This window comes from Maniola hyperantus, chromosome 7 (genome assembly GCF_902806685.2).
Source record: "Maniola hyperantus chromosome 7, iAphHyp1.2, whole genome shotgun sequence".
NCBI lineage: Eukaryota > Metazoa > Arthropoda > Insecta > Lepidoptera > Nymphalidae > Maniola > Maniola hyperantus.
In genome coordinates this window covers 700,575-724,601 of record NC_048542.1, presented here as the reverse complement: position 1 = coordinate 724,601, position 24,027 = coordinate 700,575, and the positions used below count along the sequence as shown (strand labels likewise).

Below are 24,027 nucleotides of genomic sequence, written 5' to 3'. Positions count from 1 at the left end.
ATATGTATGTATGTAATGTTTATGTAGGTTTATTTATTTTTATGTATGTAAGTATATTATAACTCTTTTGGCTTTTATATGTATCTATTTTGTACACGGGCGTGAGAGTAGATGTATATCCATAATAATAATTACTTTTAATAATATGAGCCACTGTTATAAGGTTATAAGGTACACAGTAAGGCAATGTCAGTTACAAGAGACATCCGCCAGCGCTCGCGGCCATGTTTAGATTGATCAAAGCCTGTCACGCCTCAGGCGAAATTTTAACGTTTCAAAGACCTGCCCAATAGTTTAGACTTCATTTGTTATGTCAAAGAAATACCTACTGTAACCTCGCTAGAAGTTACGTATTTGAACTCGCTAAAGTATAAAAGCTTTGAATAATCTTGCAAACTGACAAAACGCCAGTTAAGAGCTTTGTTTTCAGGGTCCGTACCCGAAGAGTGCCAACGGAACCCTTACTAATACTCTGCTGTCCATCAGTCTGCCTGTCTGTCAGCGGGCTGTGTCTCATGAACCGTAATAGGTGAAAAGCTGAAATTTTCAGTGTGTATTTCTATTGCCGCTATGACAGGAAATAAAAAGATTAACATGATTTATGTTTTTAAAAATCCTGTGGATACTTTTCAATTGTATGAGATAAAAAGTCTATAGACTATGTCCGTCACTGGGATACAAGGTAAGGTAGGTAAAGCGAGTGAATTTTACGTGTGGTAACGTCGTATACACGGGCATTGCGTAAGTGTGCGTGCATATCGGACCAATCAGTACCCGTAGTACAAGATTTTACGTCTCACCAAACCAAACCAAATTCGAGAGTCGAAATACTTCCGCGTTACAGTAAACTGGATCTTAAGAGCCTTGTTTTAAAGCTCAAGTTTGTCTACACTTCTACAGCCAGCGCTCCAAGCGGAAACATTGCGAAATTAAAATCAGTGGCATTGAATATTTGACTTCAATTCAAGGCTGTTTAGGTCCATTTTACTGTAACGCGAAAATATTTCGACTCTCGAATTTGGTTTCGTTTGGTGAGACGTAAAATCTTGTACTACGGGTACAGTCGCGAGCAAGCGCTGTCAAACGCAGACATTTAGTGTACTGCCCACTTGCCCTCGTGAAATGCAAAAACTATACGGAAGATTTTGTAAGACAAAACGCTACCGCCTATAGCTCGGAGCACACATGGACAGCAGCCAATGCACGCATTGTAGTGTATTGCATTTGAAAGATCGTAATCTATACGCGGTTTTTGGAACTGGCTCAATTAATTAGGGAAAGTTTCCCACAAACAGCCGCCGCCCGCCGGCTTTGTTCCAACTTCCCATCCTCTATATAACACAGGCTATACGATACGATAGATTTAGTACTTATTTAGTTTCACGGGTTGTCTTTTTAGCTTGAGACAAAAGAAAGGGTTGGTACCCGAATGCACAACCGGAGTGACATTTTGTGATTCGGTGAAACGTTTTTCACCGAAATTACAAAATACCTCCAATACTTAGTTTTTGTAAGCAAAATTCTACAAGTAAGTACTTATAATAATTATACCTATAGTAGTACGAAGCTGTGATAGCCTAGTGGTTAGGACGTCCGCCTTCTAATTGGAGGTCGGGGGTTCGACCCGGGCACGCACCTCTAACTTTTCGGAGTCATGTGCGTTTGAATTAATTAAATATCACTTGCTTTAACGGTGAAGGAAAACATCGTAAGGAAACCTGCATGCCTGAGAGTTCTACATAATGTTCTCAAAGGTGTGTGAATTCTACCAATTCGCATATGGCCAGCGTGGTAGACTATGACCAAAACCCTTCTCACTCTGAGAGGAGACCCGTGCTCTGTAGTGAGCCGGTTATGGATTGATCATGATGATAGTAAGTAGGTAGATGCCTACACAAAGATTACAAGTACCGGCCCCTTGCAAATTTTCTAACAAGAACAGTTTTGAAGTTTTCCTTTGATCAGTCCTTTGTACTTTATAAGTAAAGTAAGAAGCGAATAAATCTGCAGCCGGCATTATCTTTGTTGTCCAACGTGGTGGTAGAGTACCTAATTGCCGAACTTTGCCTATTGTAATTAATTGTTAATGGATTTACAACATTCTGCCAGTTTATTCATTGTCTGAAGTTTTCGAGATTAACGTTTATAAAGATATGCAAAATCTTACAAAGTGAAACTTTTACGAGTAGGTATATGCTGTAAAACATAGAATGGAATAGAAACATTTTTTATTCAATTAAACTTTTACAAGTAAGTAGGTATTTTTGAATCGTCAAATGCATCTACCACTGGTTCGGAATGCCTTTCCTACCGAGAAGAACCAGCAAGAAACTCGGCGGTTGCTCTTTTCCTGTGTATTCGAAAGCTGTGATAGCCACTAGGCTATCATAGCTTTCAGATACCTAGTAAGTACATTTTAAAACGTAGATTTATCCCTTGTTCCAGGTTCTACGATGCTCAAACCAACGGCTCTCACGACGAGTACCCGCCGCACGCCAAGCGGCCGAGCCTCTTCAACCCCTCTCCCTTCTACGCCCTCCCCAGCAACGCCAGCCTCTTCGACTACAACCCCTACCATAGCTACCACGCGACACAGGACACCGGCTTCGAAAGGCGAGATGGTAAATCAAAACTTCTAAAGCATTAAATATGTTAATATTTCTATTTCTATTTCTATTTCTATTTCTATTTCTATTTCTATTTCTATTTCTATTTCTATTTCTATTTCTATTTCTATTTCTATTTCTATTTCTATTTCTATTTCTATTTCTATTTCTATTTCTATTTTTTATATTTCTATTTCTATTTCTATTTCTACTGTGAAGTAATTGAAATATAGTTGCCTGCACTATAAAATATGTATTTGACACCATCACGCGAACATGTTTGGTTTGGATGGTAGTCAAGTGAAACGCTAAAAATATGTATTTGACACCATCACGCGAACATGTTTGGTTTGGATGGTAGTCAAGTGAAACGCTAAAAATATGTATTTGACACCATCACGCGAACAAGTTTGGTTTGGATGGTAGTCAAGTGAAACGCTAAAAATGCCCTTGAGTTTGAGACACTTTTCGCTTTTAAGGGTATGATGAAATATATTTTACTTTGGCCCAAAACTTTACCGAGACAGTGCCATTGAAGCAATACCATCCACCTTTAAAAAAAACTAGCTTATGCCCGCGACTTTTTCACCCCCTTAGGCGTTGAATTTTCAAGAATCCTTTCTTAGCGCCGAGCGGATGCCTACGTCATAATAGCTATCTGCATCGAAATTTCAGCCCGATCCGTCCAGTAGTTTGAGCTGTGCGTTGATAGATCAGTCAGTCAGTCAGTAACCTTTTCGTTTTATATATAAAAAAAATTCTAGAGAGACAGCGTATAGTCGTAACCTAAAAAGATTAATTGCTTCTCAGGTGGCATCACAGTCCGGGATGTATCGTCCATGAACGCACCCTTCTCAGAGCCGCGACCAGCGCTGCTGAAGAGCGACGACGAGTGGAAGAACATCAACACCATGCTCAACTGCATCCTCAGCATGGTGGAGAAGACGAAGAGAGCGCTCGCCATATTGCAACAGAGAGGTTTGCCCATACGATAATAATCAGCTAGTATATAGGCTATCCAAAATTCCTCAGTGCTTGAAGACCAAAGTCTTCGACAGTGCGTGTTGCCAGTGATGACATATGGATCCGAGACATGGTCGCTAACTATGGGCCTCATAAGAAAGCACAGAGTCACTCACACAGCCGGGGATGGAGAGAGCTATGTGCGGAGTTTCTCTATGTGATCAATGAGGAAATGAGGAGATCCGTAGGAGAACTAGGGTAACCGACATAGCTCAACGGGTTGCGAAGCTGAAGTGGCAATGGGCAGGGCACATAGTTCGTAAAAAGGTGCTGGAATGGCGACCTCGCACCGGAAGACGCAGTGTTGGAAGACCCCCCACTAGGTGGACGGACGACATCAGACGACTGGAGTCTAGACATAGGTCTCTTGTCTTGTCTCGTTTCTACACAAACTTGTCCCAAAAAGCTGCTACTTAGCTTACCCACTGCTCGAGGATATAATATGATAGCTTATCATCATCATCATTGTGGCAGTTGCCACAATAGAAACTAGATGGCGCTGTTCAATCGATGACATAGTCCCGAACAAATGTACCGCCGACAGTACTCGCACTAACAGAGTGTTCTGCAATCTGGACTATATATAGAAGTTTCAAGATACAACCGTCGGCCCAGCTGGCGCTACCGAGCACAACTAACCGCTCGGTGGGAGATCTCCTCTTTGGTACGGTCGAGCCTGCACACCGCTCCCGTACAATCATCATCAACCGATAGACGTCCACAGCTGGACTTAGGTCTCTTGTAGGGACTTCCACACGCCACGGTCTTGCGCCGCCTGAATCCAGCGGCTGCCTGTGACTCGTCTGATGTCGTCCGTCCACCTAGTGGTCCGTCCACCAAGTAGTCATCTATATATATAAAAGGAAAAGGTGACTGACTGACTGGAATGACTGACTGACTGACTGACTGATCTATCAACGCAAAGCTCAAACTACTGGACGGTTCGGGCTGAAATTTGGCATGCAGATAGCTATTATGACGTAGGCATCCGCTAAGAAAGGATTTTTGAAAATTCAACTCCTAAGGGGGTGAAATAGGGTTTTGAAATTTTGTAGTCCACGGGACGAAGTCGCGAGCATAAGCTGGTAAAGCATACAATTCTATTTTTACATTTATGTTATCGTTGTTACAGGCGTAGAACCTCCAGAAAGCAACGATATAAAAAGGGCAGCCAGTGAGATCATGGCAACCGCAATACGGCAGACAGAAGAGAGGGTGGCAGAAGTGAGAAGACGAGCTGAAGATGCTGTCAACCAGGTCAGAACTACCTACCTGTTGAGTTTCCCCAAAATAAAAAGTGGCTGACAATTAACTAAGTAACGCAGTGTTCATATCTCCGTATCGGTGCTTGTCTTGTCACCGAGATTCAGTGCCATGTTAAATGACTAACATTCCTCTTTCCTCTCCAACTAAGCGACAAGCTTGTGCTAGGAGTAGGTACGACAATAGTGCAACGGGCGGAATTCGAACCGTCGACCTTTAGGTGTTCAGTCCACTCCTTTACCCGTTGAGCTATTGAGGCTACTGAGAGATTGGATTGATCGCTTGGTTAGGGGATTGGATATTTTCCGTTCTAAATTGCTTAGCCACTTAGACATGGAAAAGGCCTACTGATGCAGTTTTAAACTAGAAAAGAATTAAAAGTTAGCATTTTCATTCCTAGGTGAAACGCCAAGCTCTCCTAGAACTGCAACGGGCTGTAGGCGCCGCAGAAACCAAGGCTTTGGAGTTGGTGGCTGCAGAACGAGGGAAGATGGAACGCCTCATCGAGCGACGCCATTCTCCACCCCCCGGACGAGACCTGAGCCCCAGTGCTGCTGGACAACAGAACGTATGTCTACAATCCATTACATCCTTAGGCTTCAGAGCTAAAAAAGCAGAATAGCGGTTCCATCACATTGACTACCACTTCAATCTATTTTAACAGCTTGCTTTTTATGTAGGTATGACTATGTCCAAAGTCAACGTCAAAGATTTATTCAAAATAGGTAATTAATAACTCTTTTTGAAGTCAGATGTTGGATTTCTAAGATATAGTGGTGATAATTATTACGCAAACTTAAAACTAAAGCTACGAGGGTTCCAAACGCGCCCAGGTCTGAGAAGAGCCCACAACAAACTCAGCCGGGTATTCTTTAGGTCCATACCGCAGTTCCTTATGCTCTGATGACATAATACGTAGACTACGTGTTCCATACCCTCGAATTTTCTTCTACTCTCCCCATCGCTCGCTGTGTGAGTGAGTGAGTGAGTGAGTGAGAGAACGAGTGTGTGTATGGGTGAGTGAGTGAGTGAGAAAACGAGTGTGTGTATGGGTGAGTGAGTGAGTGAGTGAGTGAGAGAACGAGTGTGTGTATGGGTGAGTGAGTGAGTGAGTGAGTGAGTGAGTGAGTGAGTGAGTGAGTGAGTGTGGGTGAGTGTTTCTTATGAGGCCCATAGTAAACGACCATGTCTCGGATCCATATGTCATCACTGACAACATTTCCCTAAAAAGTAGTTTTGTTCTTGCAGTGTTGCTGGAACTGCGGGCGCAAGGCGCAGGAGACGTGCTCGGGCTGCAACGCAGCGCGCTACTGCGGCGCCTTCTGCCAGCACAAGGACTGGGAGAACCACCACCAGGTACCACCAACTTGTTTTACCATCACCCTTATTATAAATGCGAAAGTGTGCTTGTTTGTTGGTTTGTCCTTCAATCACGTGGCAACGGATCGACGGGGATTTTTGCATGGATATAGCTTAAGACGTGGAGAGGGACATAGGCTACCCGGAAAGGCTTTTATCCCGGAAAATCAAAGAGTTTCCACGGGATTTAAAAAACCAAAATCCACGCGTATGAAGTCGCGGGCATCATCTAGTATCATAATAAAAGAGTCCAAAATTTACTCTATAATAATATTGTAAATTGATCACTTGAAAGGAGCAACCGCCGAGTTTCTTGTTGGTTCTTCTCGTTAGGAACGGCATTCTGAACCTTACTTGAATAAAAATATATTCTATTATAATCAAGAGCCCTTTTTTGCAGGTCTGCAGCGGCCGAGACCAAAAACCAACCACCCTCTTACGAACATCCCCTCCAACCACTCAAGCAACCCTTCCAAAACCCCTAACCCGCTCAACCACCCCGATAACAACCACACAAACCCTCCCAGTGACCACCAACACCGACCGACCAGAAAACCGGCTGTCACTGACAACCTTGAACTCTGCTGAACGATTACTCACAACCAATCTGGCAACACAAGAAAGAAGTTTAAATGCAAACTCGGAAAGAATCGCGCTGGCAACACTGTCAACAGCTCAGGGTCTAATAAGTGGTATTGGAGGGAAGAAATGACGCCTCAATAAAGACTTTTTGGGTAACACCATCAAGTTTCCACGAAAAGTTAGGAGATGAACTCCTTCAATGGGTTTTAATGGTGTTTTGTTTTGTACAGCTGCGAGATTTCTGTAAATACATTAATTGATCATCATAACGCTGCTCAAGTGGCATCTCAATGGCAGCATGGATGAAAAGGGCTTAAGCAATGGGTCTGTGGCGGTTGCCACAATTACAACAAGATGGCGCTATTCAATCGATCACATTTTCATGACGTAGTCCCGAACAAATGTACCGCCGACAGTAGTCGCACTAACGAAGTTTTCTGCAATCTGGACTATATAAAGAAGTCGGCCCAGCTGGCGCTACCGACTACCGAGCACAACCAACCGCTCGGTGGGAGATCTCCCTTTGGTACGGTCAAGCCTGCACACCGCTCCCGTACAGGTCACTACGCTGGTCAAGTGCGAAGTGACTTTGAGAATATTAGACAGAACTCTTAGGCATGCAGGTTTCCTCACAATATTTAGGTACCTTCACGAAAAGCTAGAGGCCCGGAATCGATCCCAGGACCCCCTAATAGGGCGCCAAAATGACCGTTATCAAACCGTAACTGTTAGTTAGCATTTGAATAAGATCAAATATTATGACCTACCAATTGATACTTCAGCTTGCTAATGTTTGGTGATTAGTTACTCTTGAGCAGTTATTATTTCGATATTTTGTGTAGATTTTGAAAGAAAGTAGCAGGAATTTTAGAATAATAAAATCTTAGGTCTATTTCACAATAAAACGATAAGCAATTTTCATCTAATTTATTCTTTTGTTATTTCATTGTAAAATGTACATATTATCAAGATTAATGTTTGTTATTAATGATAGATTATTTTATTTTATGAAATCGCTTGTTTATTTTTATGTAAATATATTTAACTACCTATTGTTTTTATAATTTTTTATAGTTTTTAATCCACTCTTCAAGGAAATTTCTAAATAATTTTAAATACATATCAAACATTTCGGACCGGCCCGACGCGCGCGGAGACGCGGGTTCGATTCTGCGGTCCGCCGTTTTTGATTTGTGGCATTTAAAATTATTTAGAAATTAACTATTGTTGTATTTTTTTAATTTAACATCTAAAACATTTATTTATAACAACTTACTTATTGAATTTTAAAATGAGTGATTTTATTCTAGTGTTCCTGTTTTTATGTATAAATACTTTGTGCCATAATGTAAGAATAGTTTACTAAATAATACCTTATAGGTAAGAGCAAAAATAATATAGAAATTAATTTAATGATTAGCTTCTTCCTCTTCTCTATATCTCATTTTCCAAAATATATTAGTACAACGCGGCTAAAAGTGATCTTTAGAAGGAGATAGCAGTTTTCTAGAGCACTGTTTCGGTCGTTGAGACCGACAAAACGTCATATGGGTATGAGTGACAGACAACGCTCTACAAAGATGAAATGTCATTCTAAATTTTTAAAAAACTCCTCTTTTGTGAAAAATATGTCATTTTTAAAATTATACGCACATTAAATATAAACGCACATACCTACTGTATTAAGTAGTAAGTATTAGGGACTAACTACACTTATCCAGCTCAATTCAGTTTTTGTCCATAGAAAATACTAGTTTTGTATGGAGACGCGTACGTATCCGTTCAGCTTTCCGCGTCTATTCAACTTTCGCGGGAAACTTTCACATAAAATGAGGACAAGTGTGTTTTTATTATGCGCATGCTAACGCCAGGGTTCAGCGCTGTTCGCCGCGTAAAGCGCTGTCCCGTTGCGCCTTGCGGCCGTTGCGTACAGCACTGTTCCGCCGCATTTAGAGGTATAGTTCTTGCATTTCACGATGCACTGACTCATGCATGTGTTTAAGTCGTATCGGTATACGCAAGGTACACTAAATGTGTGCGTTTGACAGCGCTTGCTCGCGACTGACTGGTCCGACATGCACGCACACTTACGCAATGACCATGTAAACGACGTTACCACAAGTAAAAGCCTTCGTGAATTGCAAGAACTGTATGCAAGTTGCAACTTCAATGTCGAGGACAGTCCGCGTACAGCGCTGAAGTCTGAACGTGGCGGAACAGCGCTGTGCGCAGCGGAACAACGCTGTAACACGGAACAACGGCAGAAGCGGAACTGTACAAAGTGTAACCAAAATGGTTCAGCGACAGGCGAATGGAGCTGAATAAATGTAGTTAGTCCCTGAAGTAAATGTTTTCTAAAATATCAACAAGTGTAAGATAATTGAATTAAAGTAAAAAATATTAATATTTCATCAAATTGCGTGCAATATTATTTATAATTTGAGTGTAAATTTTCGAATTTAATAAATGTTAACAATGTAGGTACGTATTTAATATAATGAATGTACATATAATAGAAATATTAAAATAACGAATTCATTCCGTACTATGTTGTATTTATGTCTAGTTCACGAAATATATGAAAAGTTAGAAAATGTATTTCTACCGTTTTATTTCATCATCATCATCTTCCGTGCTCTGTAGTTGAACGGGTGGGCCGTGAAAGGCTAGCAGACAGACAGACAGACAGACAGACGGACGGACAGACACACTTTCGCATTTATAATATTAGTATGGAAGTATGGATATTAGCACAGATATTAGTATGGATATTAAATATAAAGATATTAAAGGTTGTACCTACTGTCAGGTTCATCATGATTAACCCATCGCCGGCTCACTACAGAGCACGGGTCTCCTCTCAGAGTGAGAAGGGTTTTGGCCTACCACGCTGGCCAAGTGCGGATTGGTAGACTTCACACACCTTTGAGAACATTATGGAGAACTCTCATGCATGCAGGTTTCCTCACAATGTTTTCCTTCACCGTTAAAGCAAGTAATATTTTAATTACTTAAAAACGCACATAACTCCGAAAAGTTAGAGGTGCGTGCCCGGGATCGAACCCCCGACCTCCGATTGGAAGGCGGACGTCCCAACCACTAGGCTACCACAGCTTCACTGTCAGGTAAGTACCATGTAAGTTTGATGAAGATTTGATGAACAGTTTCGGAAATAGAGGATGGAACTCCTCCTCCTCCTCCTCAAATCGATCGCGATCAGTATAATTCGGATCGACGTGATTTTTTGCATGGGTAGGTATTGTGGCGGTTGCCACAGATGCAACTAGATGGCGCTATTCAATAGATAACCTTTCATGACGTAGTCCCGAACAAATGTACCGCCGACAATACTCGCACTAACGGAGTTTTCTGCAATCTGGACTATATTAAGAAGTTTCAAGATACAACCGTCGGCCCAGCTGGCGCTACCGAGCACAACCAACCGCTCGGTGGGAGATCTCCCTTTGGTACGTTCGAGCCTGCACATCGCTCGCTCCCGTACACCCAGGTATATAGTGAAAGACCTGGAGAGTGACAGAGGATACTTTTTATCACAGGATTTTTAAAACCTAAATCCACGCGGACGAAGTCGCGGGCATCAGCTAGTCTCTAAAGGTCGACGTACAGACGTACGTCCTGTCGGCTACTGTATAAGTAGGTATATCCTCAGATGACCACTTGCCATCAATTCATCGGACAGTTAATTAAACTGTCACTCGGAGTTGAAAATCGGGATATTTTCTAATTCCGCTTTCGGGGTATGCTTGCGATTGGCGCAAGTTGACGTGTGATCAAACGAGCTTCAGCCGGTGGGAGTGCTGCTTTACTTCGAGTATAAGGCTGCCTGCTCACGAGGGACATACTCGTACTATGATACGGAGCGTGAGACTTGTAGATCCCGCCGCGCCTTTATCCATACTAATATTATAAATGCGAAAGTTTGTCTGTCTGTCTGTCTGCTAGCTTTTCATAGCCCATCAGTTTAACCGATTTTGATGAAATTTGGTACAGGTTTGATGAGATTTGGTGCCAGTTTGGTAAAATACAATCCAATGATAAATACGAGCGCGAGCGCAGCAGACGCAATTTTTTGTTTGTTACTAGATACAAAAAAATATTTTTGTCTCTTTCGCGCAGTCGGACACAGTCCATTACGCACATGCCCCGTGGATAGGCAGCCTTATTGTCTGTCTCGCAAGCCTGATATTTTGTTGGAAGTGAAAGGTTAAAGTTGACATGTGATTAAAACAAGCGGCGGCGGTGGCCGGTGAGAGCACCGCTTTAGCTCGAGTATGGCGTGCCAGCGATGTGATACGTAGGGTGACCTAGTCGAAGGGAAATTGGAAAAGTTCTGATTTTAGCGTTTAAACTACCTATCGTGAATGATTTCCATTATACATGTAGGGGAAACTGCCTTTACTCTTTCTCTTAGGTACTCTTCTCTATAAAATTTGGCATGTAGATTGTAGGTAAGGCTTATAGCACAAGTAAAGGAAAAAATCCGAAAACCGTGAATTTGTGGTTACATCACAATAAAAAAATTAAAATGTGTTCATGAAGAATTAGTTAGTATTTTCAACTTTTAAAGTAAGATAACTATACCAAGTGGGGCATCATAATATGAAAGGGAAGGGTTATGTGTAAATTCTTAAACCGATTTTTATTTATTTTTATGAATAATAGTTTTTGATTTGTCGAAAAAAATACCCGAGTATGGAACCCAAGTTCGCCTCGCACATAGCCGGGTTATTGATTTTGGTACGGAATCCTAAAAGTAGGTAGGTACGAAGGTGCAGCATAAAATAATGTCCAAACTATCACAATTGGGTAGTTATTTGCCTACTTTTAAATTTGATAAATATTATTACTTTATTATAAATTAGGATAAAATAATGAGGTACACTAAAAAAATATTAAAATCCAACAAAGATGTACAAAGTTACAGGCATTTTAATTTTGGAGTGGGAGGCCTTCTATCCCTTTCTCGAAAACAAAAATTTGTATGAAACCGCACGAAGCTACATTACTAAGCTGTGACGTCAAAATTCTATATCGCTATCTATCGAAAATCAGCGTTGGGGCATCTGGTACCTCAGATATTTGCTCTAGAGGTTTGTGTCTGAGGGGCCCGACGTCTCAACACAAGCTGAGTGGCCTACCTGTTCCAGGTGTTGCACTGCTGTACAGGACGATATTGCCTACACCATGTACCACCTATATACCTCGAATAAACATTATTCTATTCTATTCTATTCTATTCTATCTCTGTCTAATCAGAAATATTTAAATGCTTATAACTTTTTGTTATTTGATCGATTTAATTAGTTTTTTCAGTTTACGTCATTATTTTTATCCTAGTTTATAATAAAGTAATAAAAAAATGATGTCCAAACTACCACAATTGTGTGGTGCCCATTTAAAATTTAATTCCACGTGAATCGAAAGTGGACACGGCCGGCGCGGCGGGCGGGCGGGCGGGCGGCGTGACAATTTGACAACCGACGACTGCAGCCTTTGAAAGCACTTTGCGACGTGACGTGACGTGTGGACGATGAAAACATCATGAAACTATTAGTGGCGTCCATTCTGATGAGGGTTTGAACATTTTTAGGGTTCCGTACCTCAAAAGGAAAAACGGAACCCTTATAGGATCACTTTGTTGTCTGTCTGTCAAGAAAGCTAAAGAGTACTTCCCGTTGACCTATAATCATGGAATTTGGTAGAAAGGCAGGTCTTAAAGCAGACATGAGGGGAAAAATCTGAAAACCGTGAATTTGTGGTTACATCACAAGAAAAAAATTAAAATGAGTTCATGAACAAATATTGCTATATTCAACTTTCAAAGTAAGATTAATATACCTACCAAGTGGGGTATCATCGTAAAATCTCCACATTCTAAACCAGATTTTTATTTATTGTTATGCATGTTTATTTATCTTGCAAAATGTCGATAAAATACGATTGTCAAAGTCAAAGTCAAATGATTTATTCAAAATAGGTAATAAATTACTCTTATTGATTGTCTGGTATAGTGTTAGATTTGTAAGATAATATAGTGGTGATAATTATAACGCAAACTTAAAACTAAAGCTACGTTGTAGTACGGAACCCTCAGTGCGCGAGTCTGACTCGCATGTCGACGATGGTTATTATGGTCTAAGATAGGCAATAATATGTCAATTATTTAGATACCTACTTTGGAATTTATATTATTCACTGATAAAAAAAAGTTGTGATAGCCTAGTGGAGGAGGAGTTCCATCCTCTATTTCCGAAACTGTTCATCAAATCTTCATCAAACTTACATGGTACTAACCTGACAGTGAAGCTGTGGTAGCCTAGTGGTTAGGACGTCCGCCTTCCAATCGGAGGTCGGGGGTTCGATCCCGGGCACGCACCTCTAACTTTTCGGAGTTATGTGCGTTTTAATTAATTAAATATCACTTGCTTTAACGGTGATGGAAAACATCGTGAGGAAACCTGCATGCCTGAGAGTTCTCCATAATGTTCTCAAAGGTGTGTGAAGTCTACCAATCCGCACATGGCCAGCGTGGTAGACTGTGGCCAAAACCCTTCTCACTCTGAGAGGTGACCCGTGCTTTGTAGTGAGCCGGTTTGATCATGATGATGATGACTGATAAAATTATTTATTCTATTCTTACACAGTTATTTTCTCAACCACAATTTTCCCTTAAACCTACCTTCTGTTACTCGATCAAGCCATCAGGCATCGCTCGCGGCCATGTTGCATGCACAAAGCATGTCACGCGTCACGCGAGACGTTAACGTTACAAAGACGTGTCCGATTCGTTAGACTTCATTTGTTTTGTACAAGAAATACTTAAAATACTGATACTATTAGGTTCACAACGGTGATAACCTAGTGGTAATGACGTCCAGCTCCTATTCAGGAGATCACGGATTCGATTCCGGGAACCGCGTTTACTACCTGCATTAGTGTGAGTGCTATATCCGTACCCAGTACACGAGCGCGTGGAACAATACCTGCGCGAGCTCGCACTTGCTTCGTAGGTCAGACGCGACTATTTAACTGCCGGCAACCTATACCAGTAGGTCGATTTCGTAAAACCAGCATCAAATATTATTACTATTTGGCTGAATTTGTGCGATTCTTGTGGCAACAATGCATTGTAGCCAATAGTGAGCAAGCGTCAAACAATCAGAGGTGATTGCGATTGTGACATTGTAGCTGTCATTCTGCCGCAATCGAGCTGCATATTTCAGTTAAAACACCAAGACGTAATGACAAGGTCGCTCTTTGGTTTTAAGCATATCTTGTATTTTTATTCTTTGTCAATCTGCACATGGCCAGCGTGGTGGACTGTGGCCTGAATCTTTCTCATTTATAGTATTAAGCAATAAACATCTTCTAATTTTAATTAAATTAAACTAAACAAGTTTAAAAGTTACACGGGCTTAAGGATTTACATAAATAAATCTTTGAGTTAAAATTCAAATGAAAGCCTAGTTACGTTTGTATGGCGCGCACTACGAATAAACTCTGCTAGAAGAAAGTAAGCCTTTGTAATAGTTAAGACAGGATCGGGCGCAGAGAGCGCAGCCGGCGGCCATGTTGCTTTGAATACAGCGTGACACGTGACACGGGATGTTCTCGGTAACGTTACAAAGACGTGTCCGATTTGTTGACAGATTTTGGGTTTAACTTGAAATGTTTTGGTTTCTCTACAATCCTATCTACCTACTAACATAGGCAATCGGGGTGAGAGGTGGGGGAACGCCCAGCAGACACGCACGTCACCAATGTACTCTGTGCTACTCTGTGCGCACGTCACCAATGTACTCTGTGCTACTCTGTGCGCACGTCACCCGCGCTTTCTCGCACCGGGTTAGCGCGGTTGTTGTGCGGGTGTACGGGGCGTCCCCATCCCGATAGCATCTCGACCTGTCGCGTACTATACCTAAAGCAGTGTACTCACCTAGCCGCGTAGCATGTAACGTATCTGACAAACAACTGACTGTAAAGTCAAAGTCAAATGATTTATTCAAAATAGGTAATAAATTACTCTTATTGATGGTCTGGTATGGTGTTAGATTTTTAAGATATAGTGGTGATAATTATTACGCAAACTTAAAACTAGTGCGTACGTACTCACTTGGTACAAATCCTCCAAATCCTATTACAATGTAAAGGATTATTTAAATGATAAGCAAGCTTGGGAATGAGTTGCTTAACAACTTTGTGATAGTTCTAATAAGTTTCAATAATTTTGTAAAGTGGTGATAATAAAAAGAATACCCGGCTGAGTTTGTTGTGGGCTCTTCTCAGACCTGGGCGCGTTTGGAACCCTCGTAGCTTTAGTTTTAAGTTTGCGTAATAATTATCACCACTATATCTTACAAATCTAACACCATACCAGACCATCAATACGAGTAATTTATTACCTATTTTGAATAAATCATTTGACTTTGACTTGACTTTGACTTTGAATCAGTGACGAATTTATATTGGTACCCACCTACTCACCTAGGTACTAATAAGAATGAATGACGAATGATGTTCAAACAGACAGTCATTGTTTTTGTAAATCCAAGTCGGTAACTGGATGGGCGACTGACTTTGGAGGTTCAACTTTGACCTTTTGACCTCTTCCGAACTATCTGATACTATTTAACCAGCTGCTCGATTGCGGTAGAATGACAGCTACAATGTCACGATCGCAATCACCTCTGATTGGTTGACGCTCGCTCACTATTGGCTATAATGCATTGATGCAACAAGAATCGCACAAATTCAACCAATCACAACAATTGAGATTGTATTAATGATTGGTTCCGGTTTTACGAAATCAGTCTTATCTACTCGATTATTATTATTATTAACCTTTATTTATTTTCCTTATCTTTAAAATTACAATAAGCTTTCTTACAACTATCTAGTTTACAATTTTACAATTATTTTTTACCTGTATGTTAGTTTTGTTAATATATGTTTAGTATATTATTAAACCTTTACATGTTTTGACATTTATATGTGTATGCGTTTGTGAGGTTTACATGTTGGTATATAATGTGTGCAGTGTCGGTTAGTAAAACTGTTGGTTTACAGAAGTTTTAAACTAATATATACCTACATTAATTTCTAAATGTAGTTCTACTCGATTAGGTATAATAGGTACCATAATTTCGCCCAATCATAACAATTTATTGCGATTGTAATAATTGACTCATGCAGGTTTTCCGGAATCGACCCACTGAGCGAAACCTCGTTCTCTGTCGAATTGAAGGATCTGGGAATCCAGCGCGTTATGATCCCAAGAGAACTACTATCATTATGTGATTAATGGAAAGGAGTCATGACCCCCAGCGATGGGGAAAACGATTATAAAGACGAGTCATGCCGACCTATCTGCCTAAATCGATGAATAACAATAATATAAAATATACAAAGACTTATCTCAGTCGTTATCAAACATAAAACACCTAACGGTATATTAGCGGTAAATGACATCACTTATTAGTGGATTGTTTATACCTAATGTTATATTTTGAACTTGCTAATAGGTACCAAGCTGTGATAGCCTAGTGGTTAGGACTTCCGCCTTCTAATCGGAGGTCGGGGGTTCGATCCCGGGCACGCACCTCTAACTTTACGGAGTTATGGGCGTTTTAATTAATTAAATATCATTTGCTTTAACGGTGAAGGAAAACATCGTGAGGAAACCTGCATGCCTGAGAGTTCTCCATAATGTTCTCGAAGGTATTTCAAAGTCTACCAATCCGCACATGGCCAGCGTGGTAGACTATGGCCAAAACCCTTCTCACTCTGAGAGGAGACCCGCCGCGCTCTGTAGTGAGCCGGTGATGGGTTGATCATGATGATGATGATGAATAGGTACCAGTTATTAATAATAATATTTAAATGAGTAATATAATAAACTTGCATAGTTGGTACATTCCACTTAGGTATTAAGAATTGAGCGATTAAAAAAATGTTTTGGGTAGATTAATAATTCCGATTTTTAACGTTTGTCAATAATAATAATTGTTAGTTGTGTCATACGTAGTATAGTACGCGACAAATCGAGATGGCAATCGGGGTATGATTTCGTACGTAGGGTTGCCAGGTCTTAAAACCGAAAAGCAGGACAGACCAGCCAGTTTAGCCGGACATTTGGGTAAAAAGGCCGGACAACGTAGTTAATTTTATATGTACTATTTAACACGACAAATTTTTTTTCACACTAAAGTAAAACGGCTTTTTGTATCATTTACCATAAAATCTTTTTAAATTCTAATGAAAAAACAATAAAATTGAATTAATCAGTCTTCTTTTTCAATAATAATAATCATCCATTAGGTAGGTACCTACTTACCTACTAGGTACTATTGATTTTCGCAATGGAAAACAAAATTAAACAAAACTGTAAGTAATTAATTTTCTTAGATACTTATAAAATAACAATAGAATTTAAGGAACCGTCCTATTTAAATTATCGTCCCCACCCCCAGGTCCGATTGCCATCTCTACCTGTCGCGCACTATACATAAATACAGTTGTTTGAAGCAAGCAAGTTTTCCTTTGTTCCCAGACTCATATTATCACACCGGTATGAAACCAGAAACAAAACAAACTGTCCATCATACATAGACAATACCTATTTCTATTTGGTTCTAAAAGTGTGAACATAGCACATGTGATTAGAGCTACCTGGTTATTTTAACAATTGTTAAAATAACTGTTAAGTTTTATGGACGAAACAACAACACAACAAAACGAACGTGTTTTAGTGCGGGATCATAATTTTTCGGGTTTTGGGTGATTCATCCTAAATGAGGAACTTTCAGCATCAAAATAATTATGTTCCATAAGTTTTTTTTTCTATTTTCTTGGAAGGCATGAACAGCGCCATCAATGAGACTTTTAAGGAACTGACCCTGGAAAGTTCCTCATTGCAATCTCCAGCGATGTAGGAGGAATCTGGACCTACTCTGCTCACGAATGACTAATGAGCTGTAAACAGGTTCAAAGTGGAACGGTACGTTACAACGGCACACAATATAGACGTCTCGCGTAAATGTAAACCTCACTCGCAGTTGTTATTTCAAGTGAGTGACACACACACGGACGAGATGAAAACTTTCGTGAGTAAACAAAATATTTTATTTATTGTACTTTTATCGAATTTTTTATTTATTTAACACTAGCTTATATGAATTTTCAAAATTCCTTTCTTAGCGGATGTCTACGTCATAGTAGCTATTTGAATGCCAAATTTTAGCCCGTATTTAATTTCTTTAAAACGCACAATGCACAACACAAGGCCTGTACGTAGTCGAAATTCCACGAATATGTACGAAGCGATTTGCTTCCTCATTTCTAATCCGAACCGCTAAGATTTTGAACACCCTTCCAGCATCAGTTTTCCCCTCCAATTATAATATGGGTACCTTCAAGTCAAGAGTGAATAGGCATCTTCTAGACAAGCGCGCTCCAACTTAGGCTGCATCATCACTTGCCACCAGGTCTGATTGCAGCCAAGCGCTAGTATATAAATTTAAAAAAAAGGCTCCGAAAAGTTAGACGTAGGTACGAGCCTGGAATGGAACCCCCGACCACTCGAATATGAGGCCAACGTCTTAACCACTAGACTATCAGTGCATTAATTTACCTATTATTAAAGGCAGTTATATATGCAAGATTTCCTGTTACGCCAAACTAACCTGACTAACATAGCGGAAGAAATAGTCAGCGCTTACTAATTAGGTAAGTAGGTACCGACTCAGTTTCTGACTAATCTATCTGACCTGACTCTATTTACCATAAACGTATAAGGCATAGACCAACGACCTCTATATAGCAACACGCACTATCCATCCATACTAATATTATAAATGCGAAAGTGTGTCTGTCTGTCTGCTAGCTTTTCACGGCCCAACAGTTCAACCGATTTTGATGAAATTTGGTACAGAGATAGCTTACATACCGGGGAAGGACATAGGCTTTTTATCCCGGAAAATTAAAGAGTTCCCATGGGATTTTTAAAAACGGACGAAGTCGCGGGCATCATCTAGTACTCTATAAAAATCTCAGTGCGTGAGAACTATTTTGAGACACCAACCAATCATAAACATGCTTACGAAAAACCGGCCAAGTGCGAGTCAGACTCGCGCACCGAGGGTTCCGTACTACAGTAGGTAGTCTTTTTTTTGTGATGTAACCACAAAATCACGGTTTTCGGATTTATTCCTTTACTTGTGGTATAAGACCTAGCTATCTAACAAATTTCATGATTCTATAGGTTAACGGGAAGCAACCTATAGGTTTTCTTGATTGACACGACAGACAAACAGACAGACAGACTGCAGACAACAAAGTGATCCTATAAGGGTCCTTTTTTCCTTTTGAGGTACGGAACCCTAAAACATTCTAAATTCAATTAGAAAACATAATTTCGTTTTTAAACCAGATGTGTAGGTACCTACTTGGATAGATTTCGATTTCTATTCATCATCATCATGATCAACCCATCGCCGGCTCACTACAGAGCGCGGGTCTCGTCTCAGAGTGAGAAGGGTTTTTGGCCATAGTCTACCACGCTGGCCATGTGCGGATTGATAGACTTCACACACCTTTGAGAACATTATGGAGAACTTTCAGGCATGCAGGTTTCCTCACGATGTTTTCCTTCACCTTTAAAGCAAGTGATATTTAATCAATTAAAACGCACATAATTTCGAAAAGTTAGAGGTGCGTGCCGGGGATCGAACCCCCGACCTCCGATTAGAGGGCGGACGTCCTAACCACTAGGCTATCACTAATTTCTATTACTTAAGCTTAATTAAAACAATATAAGTAATTTTATTTATTTTATTTTTAAAAAAGAATATTAGCCATATTAAATGACTAATATTCCCCTTTCCTCTCCAACTAAGCGTCAGGCTTGTGCTAGGAGTAGGTACGACAATAGTGCAACGGGCGGGGTTTGAAGCGTCGACCTTGCGGTTTTCAGTCCACTCCTTTACCGGTTGAGCTATTGAGGCTCTGTTTCTCTGAATTAAACGGTACCTATTAAGATAATTAATAATTATGTCTTAGTATTAGGTAGGTATGTACAAACTACCAACACAACATTACAGTCAAAACTCTTATCTGTTGGTCGACTAAAACAGATGTAATAGGCAACTAATATTGGTGATAAAATATCTACCTATTCGTATTTTTGAGGGTTCCGTACCTCAAAAGGAAAAACGGAACTCTTATAGGATCACTTTGTTGTCTGTCTGTCGGTCTGTCAAGAAACCTACAGGGTACTTCCCGTTGACGTAGAATCATGAATTTTAGCAGGTAGGTGGGTCTTATAGCTGGCATTCGGGGAAAAATCTGAAAACCGTGAATTTGTGGTTACATCACACAAAATAAATAAATTGTGGTCATAAGCTAAAATTAGTATTTCCAATTTTTTAAGTAAGATAACTACATCAAGTGGGGTATCATATGAAAGGGCTTCACATGTGCATTCTAAAACAGATTTTTATTTATTTTTATAAATCATAGTTTGTGAATTATCGTGCAAAACGTCGAAAAAATACGACTGTGGTACGGATCCCTCGTTGCGCGAGCTGGACTCGCACTCGGCCGGTTTTTTACTAGCTGATGCCCGCGGCTTCGCCCGCGTGGATTTAGATTTTTGAAAATCCCGTGGGAACTTTATATTTTCCAGGACAAAAATTAGCCTATCCGTAGTAGCCCGTCCGCGGGATGCAAGGTATCTCAGTAGCTACCAAATTTCGTAAAAACATTTAAAGGGATGATTCATTTAAAATCCCGTGCCGTGGGATAACCACGATTTACGATTCAATTCCTTATATCATCAGGGTTGAGGAGCTGGATCCATGGTTGAAGGACAAACCAACAAACAAACACATTTTCGCATTTATAATAGGGGTAGTGATAAATAAATTAGGTACTGTTAGACGGATAAAAACTAGGTGATTGTATTTTATCTGTGGCGTGCTCTGCGGAGTAGCGAATCTATGGGAAACGTCACTCTGAAATGGCGCGTAAAAAGAGAAGTTTGGTCTTGTGCTGATATAACGAAGAATTACTATGTGAACAGTGAATAAAAGCCTTCTAAAGTATATCAAAGTGGTTTTCATTCTAATAGTACCTTTTTTTTTTTTTTCTAGGAGGAGGAAAAATCCCTAATGGACTTCTGTCTATCGACAGGGTGTGTCCGACTCGCACGGACTAAAAAGACTTCCCCCTCTGCGAGATCAGCACGGAACCGTGTAACATTACTTCGTGCTGACCCTCTGGTTGCTCTCTCCTTTTTTTCTTGTTTTTTCTCCTTTTTTTCTTAGGTCTTGTGCTGATATAACTAAGAATTACTATTGGAACAGTGAATAAAAGCCTTCTAAAGTATATCAAAGTTGTTTTCATTCTAATAGTACCTATGTTGTATCTTCCAGTTTGCACTCATCACTGTGTTCCTGGTGTTGGTGATGGTATCGTCATCACCACTCGATCACCGTCCAGACATCGTCTCACCGATAGAGTACTATGCTGCGCCACCACGACCAACGCCACCGCGACCAACGCCACGGCCACCATCGCCGCTGGCAGGTGGCTGGTCTGATGTAAAAGGTTAGTTTTTTAGGGTTCCGTACCTCAAAAGAAAAAAAGGAACCCTGATAGGATCACTTTGTTGTCGGTCTATCAAGAAACCTATAGGGTACTTCCCGTTGACCTAGAATCATGAAATTTGGCAGGTAGGTAGGTCTTAAAGCAGACATTCGGGGAAAAATCTGAAAACCGTGAATTTGTGGTTACATCACACAAAAAAAAATAAGTTCTGGTCATTAATTAATAATTAGTATTTTCAATTTTCGAAGTAAGATATCTAAGTATATCAAGTGGGATATCAGATGAAAGGGCTTTACTTGTACATTCTAAAACAGATTTTTATTTATTTTTAGGCATAATAGTTTTTGATTTATCGTGCAAAATACCAAAAAAATACGGTTGTAGTACGGAACCCTTAGTGCGCGAGTCTGACTCGCACTTCTCCGTTTTTTCTGATTTATGTATTATTTTCAATATCACGAAACTTCTCGTTCACAGGCTATCCCTCTCCCCCTCCGGTGACTGTGTATCCCAGCGTGAGGAAGGGAGAGTACGTGTGCGGCAACAAGATCTGCAAGCTGACGCCGGGGGTGGTCCCCAAGGGCTGCAACGGGATCTGCCAATACCCTATCCACTAATATCTACAAACACTGCAGTAAGGGATGATTTATGCTAACACGTGGCGGGCACAAGCCGTGGATTCAAAACATCACGAACATTTCATAAGCAGTTGCATGGACGCCACGCGGTGAAGCATAAACAGCTTAATAAACTGGCGCCACGTGTTAGCATAAATCATCCCTTAAGTTGCTTTCCGTTCCGAACCAGTGGTAGTCTTGACATGATACTAAAAGCTAAAGCTAAAGGAGAGAAGGACGCACCCGGCAATTCAGTCGTCGGCGACCGTTAAATTCTTTAATTTATATGGAAAGTTGCAGTGCCTATTTTTATTTCATTTTAACAATATACACTTACAGAAAACCAAAACGTGTACATGCAAAGTTATTAAAAGCTAATTACATTCTAAAAAATCACTTAACACATAAGAGTACTTAATTATAATCTATTTAAATAGAAAAAATAGCTTTTATGAAAGCTGCTTCTTTTTGGTAAAACACGTCGGCATCTGGGAGTTGATCCAGCAGCGTCTTGTTTAGGTTTGCAATTACCCAGTGGGTGGGTGCGGCCGCCCCACTGCGCACGGACTTGCGGCGACTTCGTGCGCATACGCACGGCAACTTTTATGTCAAAAACTACGTTCATTTGGATAGCACTATGAAGAAACCCCCCTCAAGTTGCCTATATGAAACAAATTATAATTTTTGATTATTTTTGCATCCGAAAATGTCACCATCAATTTGCCATAATTGCGGATAGAATAGAAAGAAACAAACCTTTTCAAGAGCTTTTGAATAGTCAAGTGAATCTACCACTCGTTCGAAATGCCTAGATTCTAGACAACAGAGTCCCAGGCTGACATTCCTAGGCCCTAGAAATACCAGCCTGAATCTCTATTGCTCTTGGTTTTTTTTTTAAATATAAATCCCACCTGAACATTCCTAAAATGTTTCTTATAACCACATAACCTATATGTATCAAGCGCCTAAAACTTTTAAGATTATAATCTTTTAAAATCAAGGTGATTGGTCTGACCTATGGACCCATGGCATCGATTTAAAGGAAAGAAAAGAAATATTAATTCAAAACATTAAAATTTTGTTTTTTGCAGTAAATTTTTTAAACCGTTGAATAAACAATAAAATCACTTTGATTTTGAATTTCGAGCATTTAATTAAGTTACGAACTTGATGGCGCTATTTCAGAACTGTCAAATAAAACCACAGATACAACAAAAAATGGTGTTTTATTCGTCTTTTTTCGTACCCCTATTGTTTTCCCATGTTTTCTGGGAGGTTTTAAATGTGGCCACATCAAGTTTGGCAGCTATGAGGCGGCCATAGATGGTACTGTTCAACAGATTGCTCTTGTCGGAGATTTCAGCCATTATCTTAACCTTCTGTTCCATGGATGCTGCTTCGAAGATTTGCTCAAACGCGCGAGAGCCGTGTTGGGATAGTGCCAGTTTTTGGAAGAAGCCCTGCAAAACAGACAGTTACCTAAATTATGACCGAAAATTGAGTTTTTAGGGTTCCGTTTCTCCATAGGAAAAAGGAACCCTAATAGCATCACTTTGTATTCTGTCTGTCAAGACTCATCAAGGGAATCAAAACCTGTATGGTACTTCCCATTGACCTAGGTCCTAGATACATGACATTTGACAGGTAGCAATGTCTTATAGCACAAGTAGAAGGAAAAAATCTAATCTAACTATTATAAAACGCTGCAAATACCTTCAGTGTCTATAACGCTGTAAATACCTTCAGTATCTATAACGCTGTAAATACCTTCAGTGTCTATAACGCTGTAAATGCCACCAGTGTCTATAACGCTGTAATACCACCAGTGTCTATAACGCTGTAAATACCTTCAGTATCTATAACGCTGTAAATACCTTCAGTGTCTATAACGCTGTAAATACCACCAGTGTCTATAACGCTGTAAATACCACCAGTGTCTATAACGCTGTAAA

General features: G+C 40.2%; 3 protein-coding genes across 5 annotated transcripts in view; 2 read left to right on the top strand and 1 right to left on the bottom strand.

Moving 5' to 3' along the window:
- Positions 1–7,736, top strand: part of nvy (CBFA2/RUNX1 partner transcriptional co-repressor nervy) — a 90,969-nt gene extending 83,233 nt beyond the window's left edge. Inside the window, exons 7-12 of the mRNA XM_034970300.2 lie at positions 2,446–2,621; positions 3,417–3,584; positions 4,762–4,886; positions 5,293–5,460; positions 6,141–6,248; positions 6,652–7,736. Coding sequence (XP_034826191.1) covers positions 2,446–2,621; positions 3,417–3,584; positions 4,762–4,886; positions 5,293–5,460; positions 6,141–6,248; positions 6,652–6,963 — 1,057 coding nt within the window. The 3' untranslated portion in view covers positions 6,964–7,736. The remainder of the gene's footprint in view (positions 1–2,445; positions 2,622–3,416; positions 3,585–4,761; positions 4,887–5,292; positions 5,461–6,140; positions 6,249–6,651) is intronic.
- LOC117983680 (protein 4.1 homolog) overlaps positions 1–24,027 on the bottom strand; it is a 202,280-nt gene that overhangs the window by 161,269 nt on the left and 16,984 nt on the right. The gene's annotated exons all lie outside the window — the stretch shown is intronic.
- LOC138402591 (uncharacterized) lies at positions 17,861–23,110 on the top strand. 3 transcript variants are annotated; one of them, XM_069499812.1, is made up of 4 exons: positions 17,863–17,956; positions 21,002–21,130; positions 21,284–21,458; positions 21,936–23,110. In XM_069499812.1, exons 1-4 carry the CDS (start codon positions 17,945–17,947, stop codon positions 22,073–22,075), a joined length of 456 nt encoding a protein of 151 aa, XP_069355913.1. In that variant the 5' UTR covers positions 17,863–17,944; the 3' UTR covers positions 22,076–23,110. The 3 variants fall into 3 exon arrangements, with proteins under 3 accessions (XP_069355916.1, XP_069355913.1, XP_069355914.1); XM_069499813.1 differs by lacking the exon at positions 17,863–17,956 and adding an exon at positions 18,563–18,578; XM_069499815.1 differs by lacking the exon at positions 21,002–21,130 and having other exon boundaries at positions 17,861–17,956.

Bases quoted from the DNA above. Each gene is read 5' to 3' on its own strand.
- LOC138402591 (XM_069499812.1), top strand. The intron at 21,131-21,283 runs GTTGCTCTCTCC...TGTATCTTCCAG, and splicing joins TACTTCGTGCTGACCCTCTG to TTTGCACTCATCACTGTGTT. The intron at 21,459-21,935 runs GTTAGTTTTTTA...TCTCGTTCACAG, and splicing joins TGGCTGGTCTGATGTAAAAG to GCTATCCCTCTCCCCCTCCG.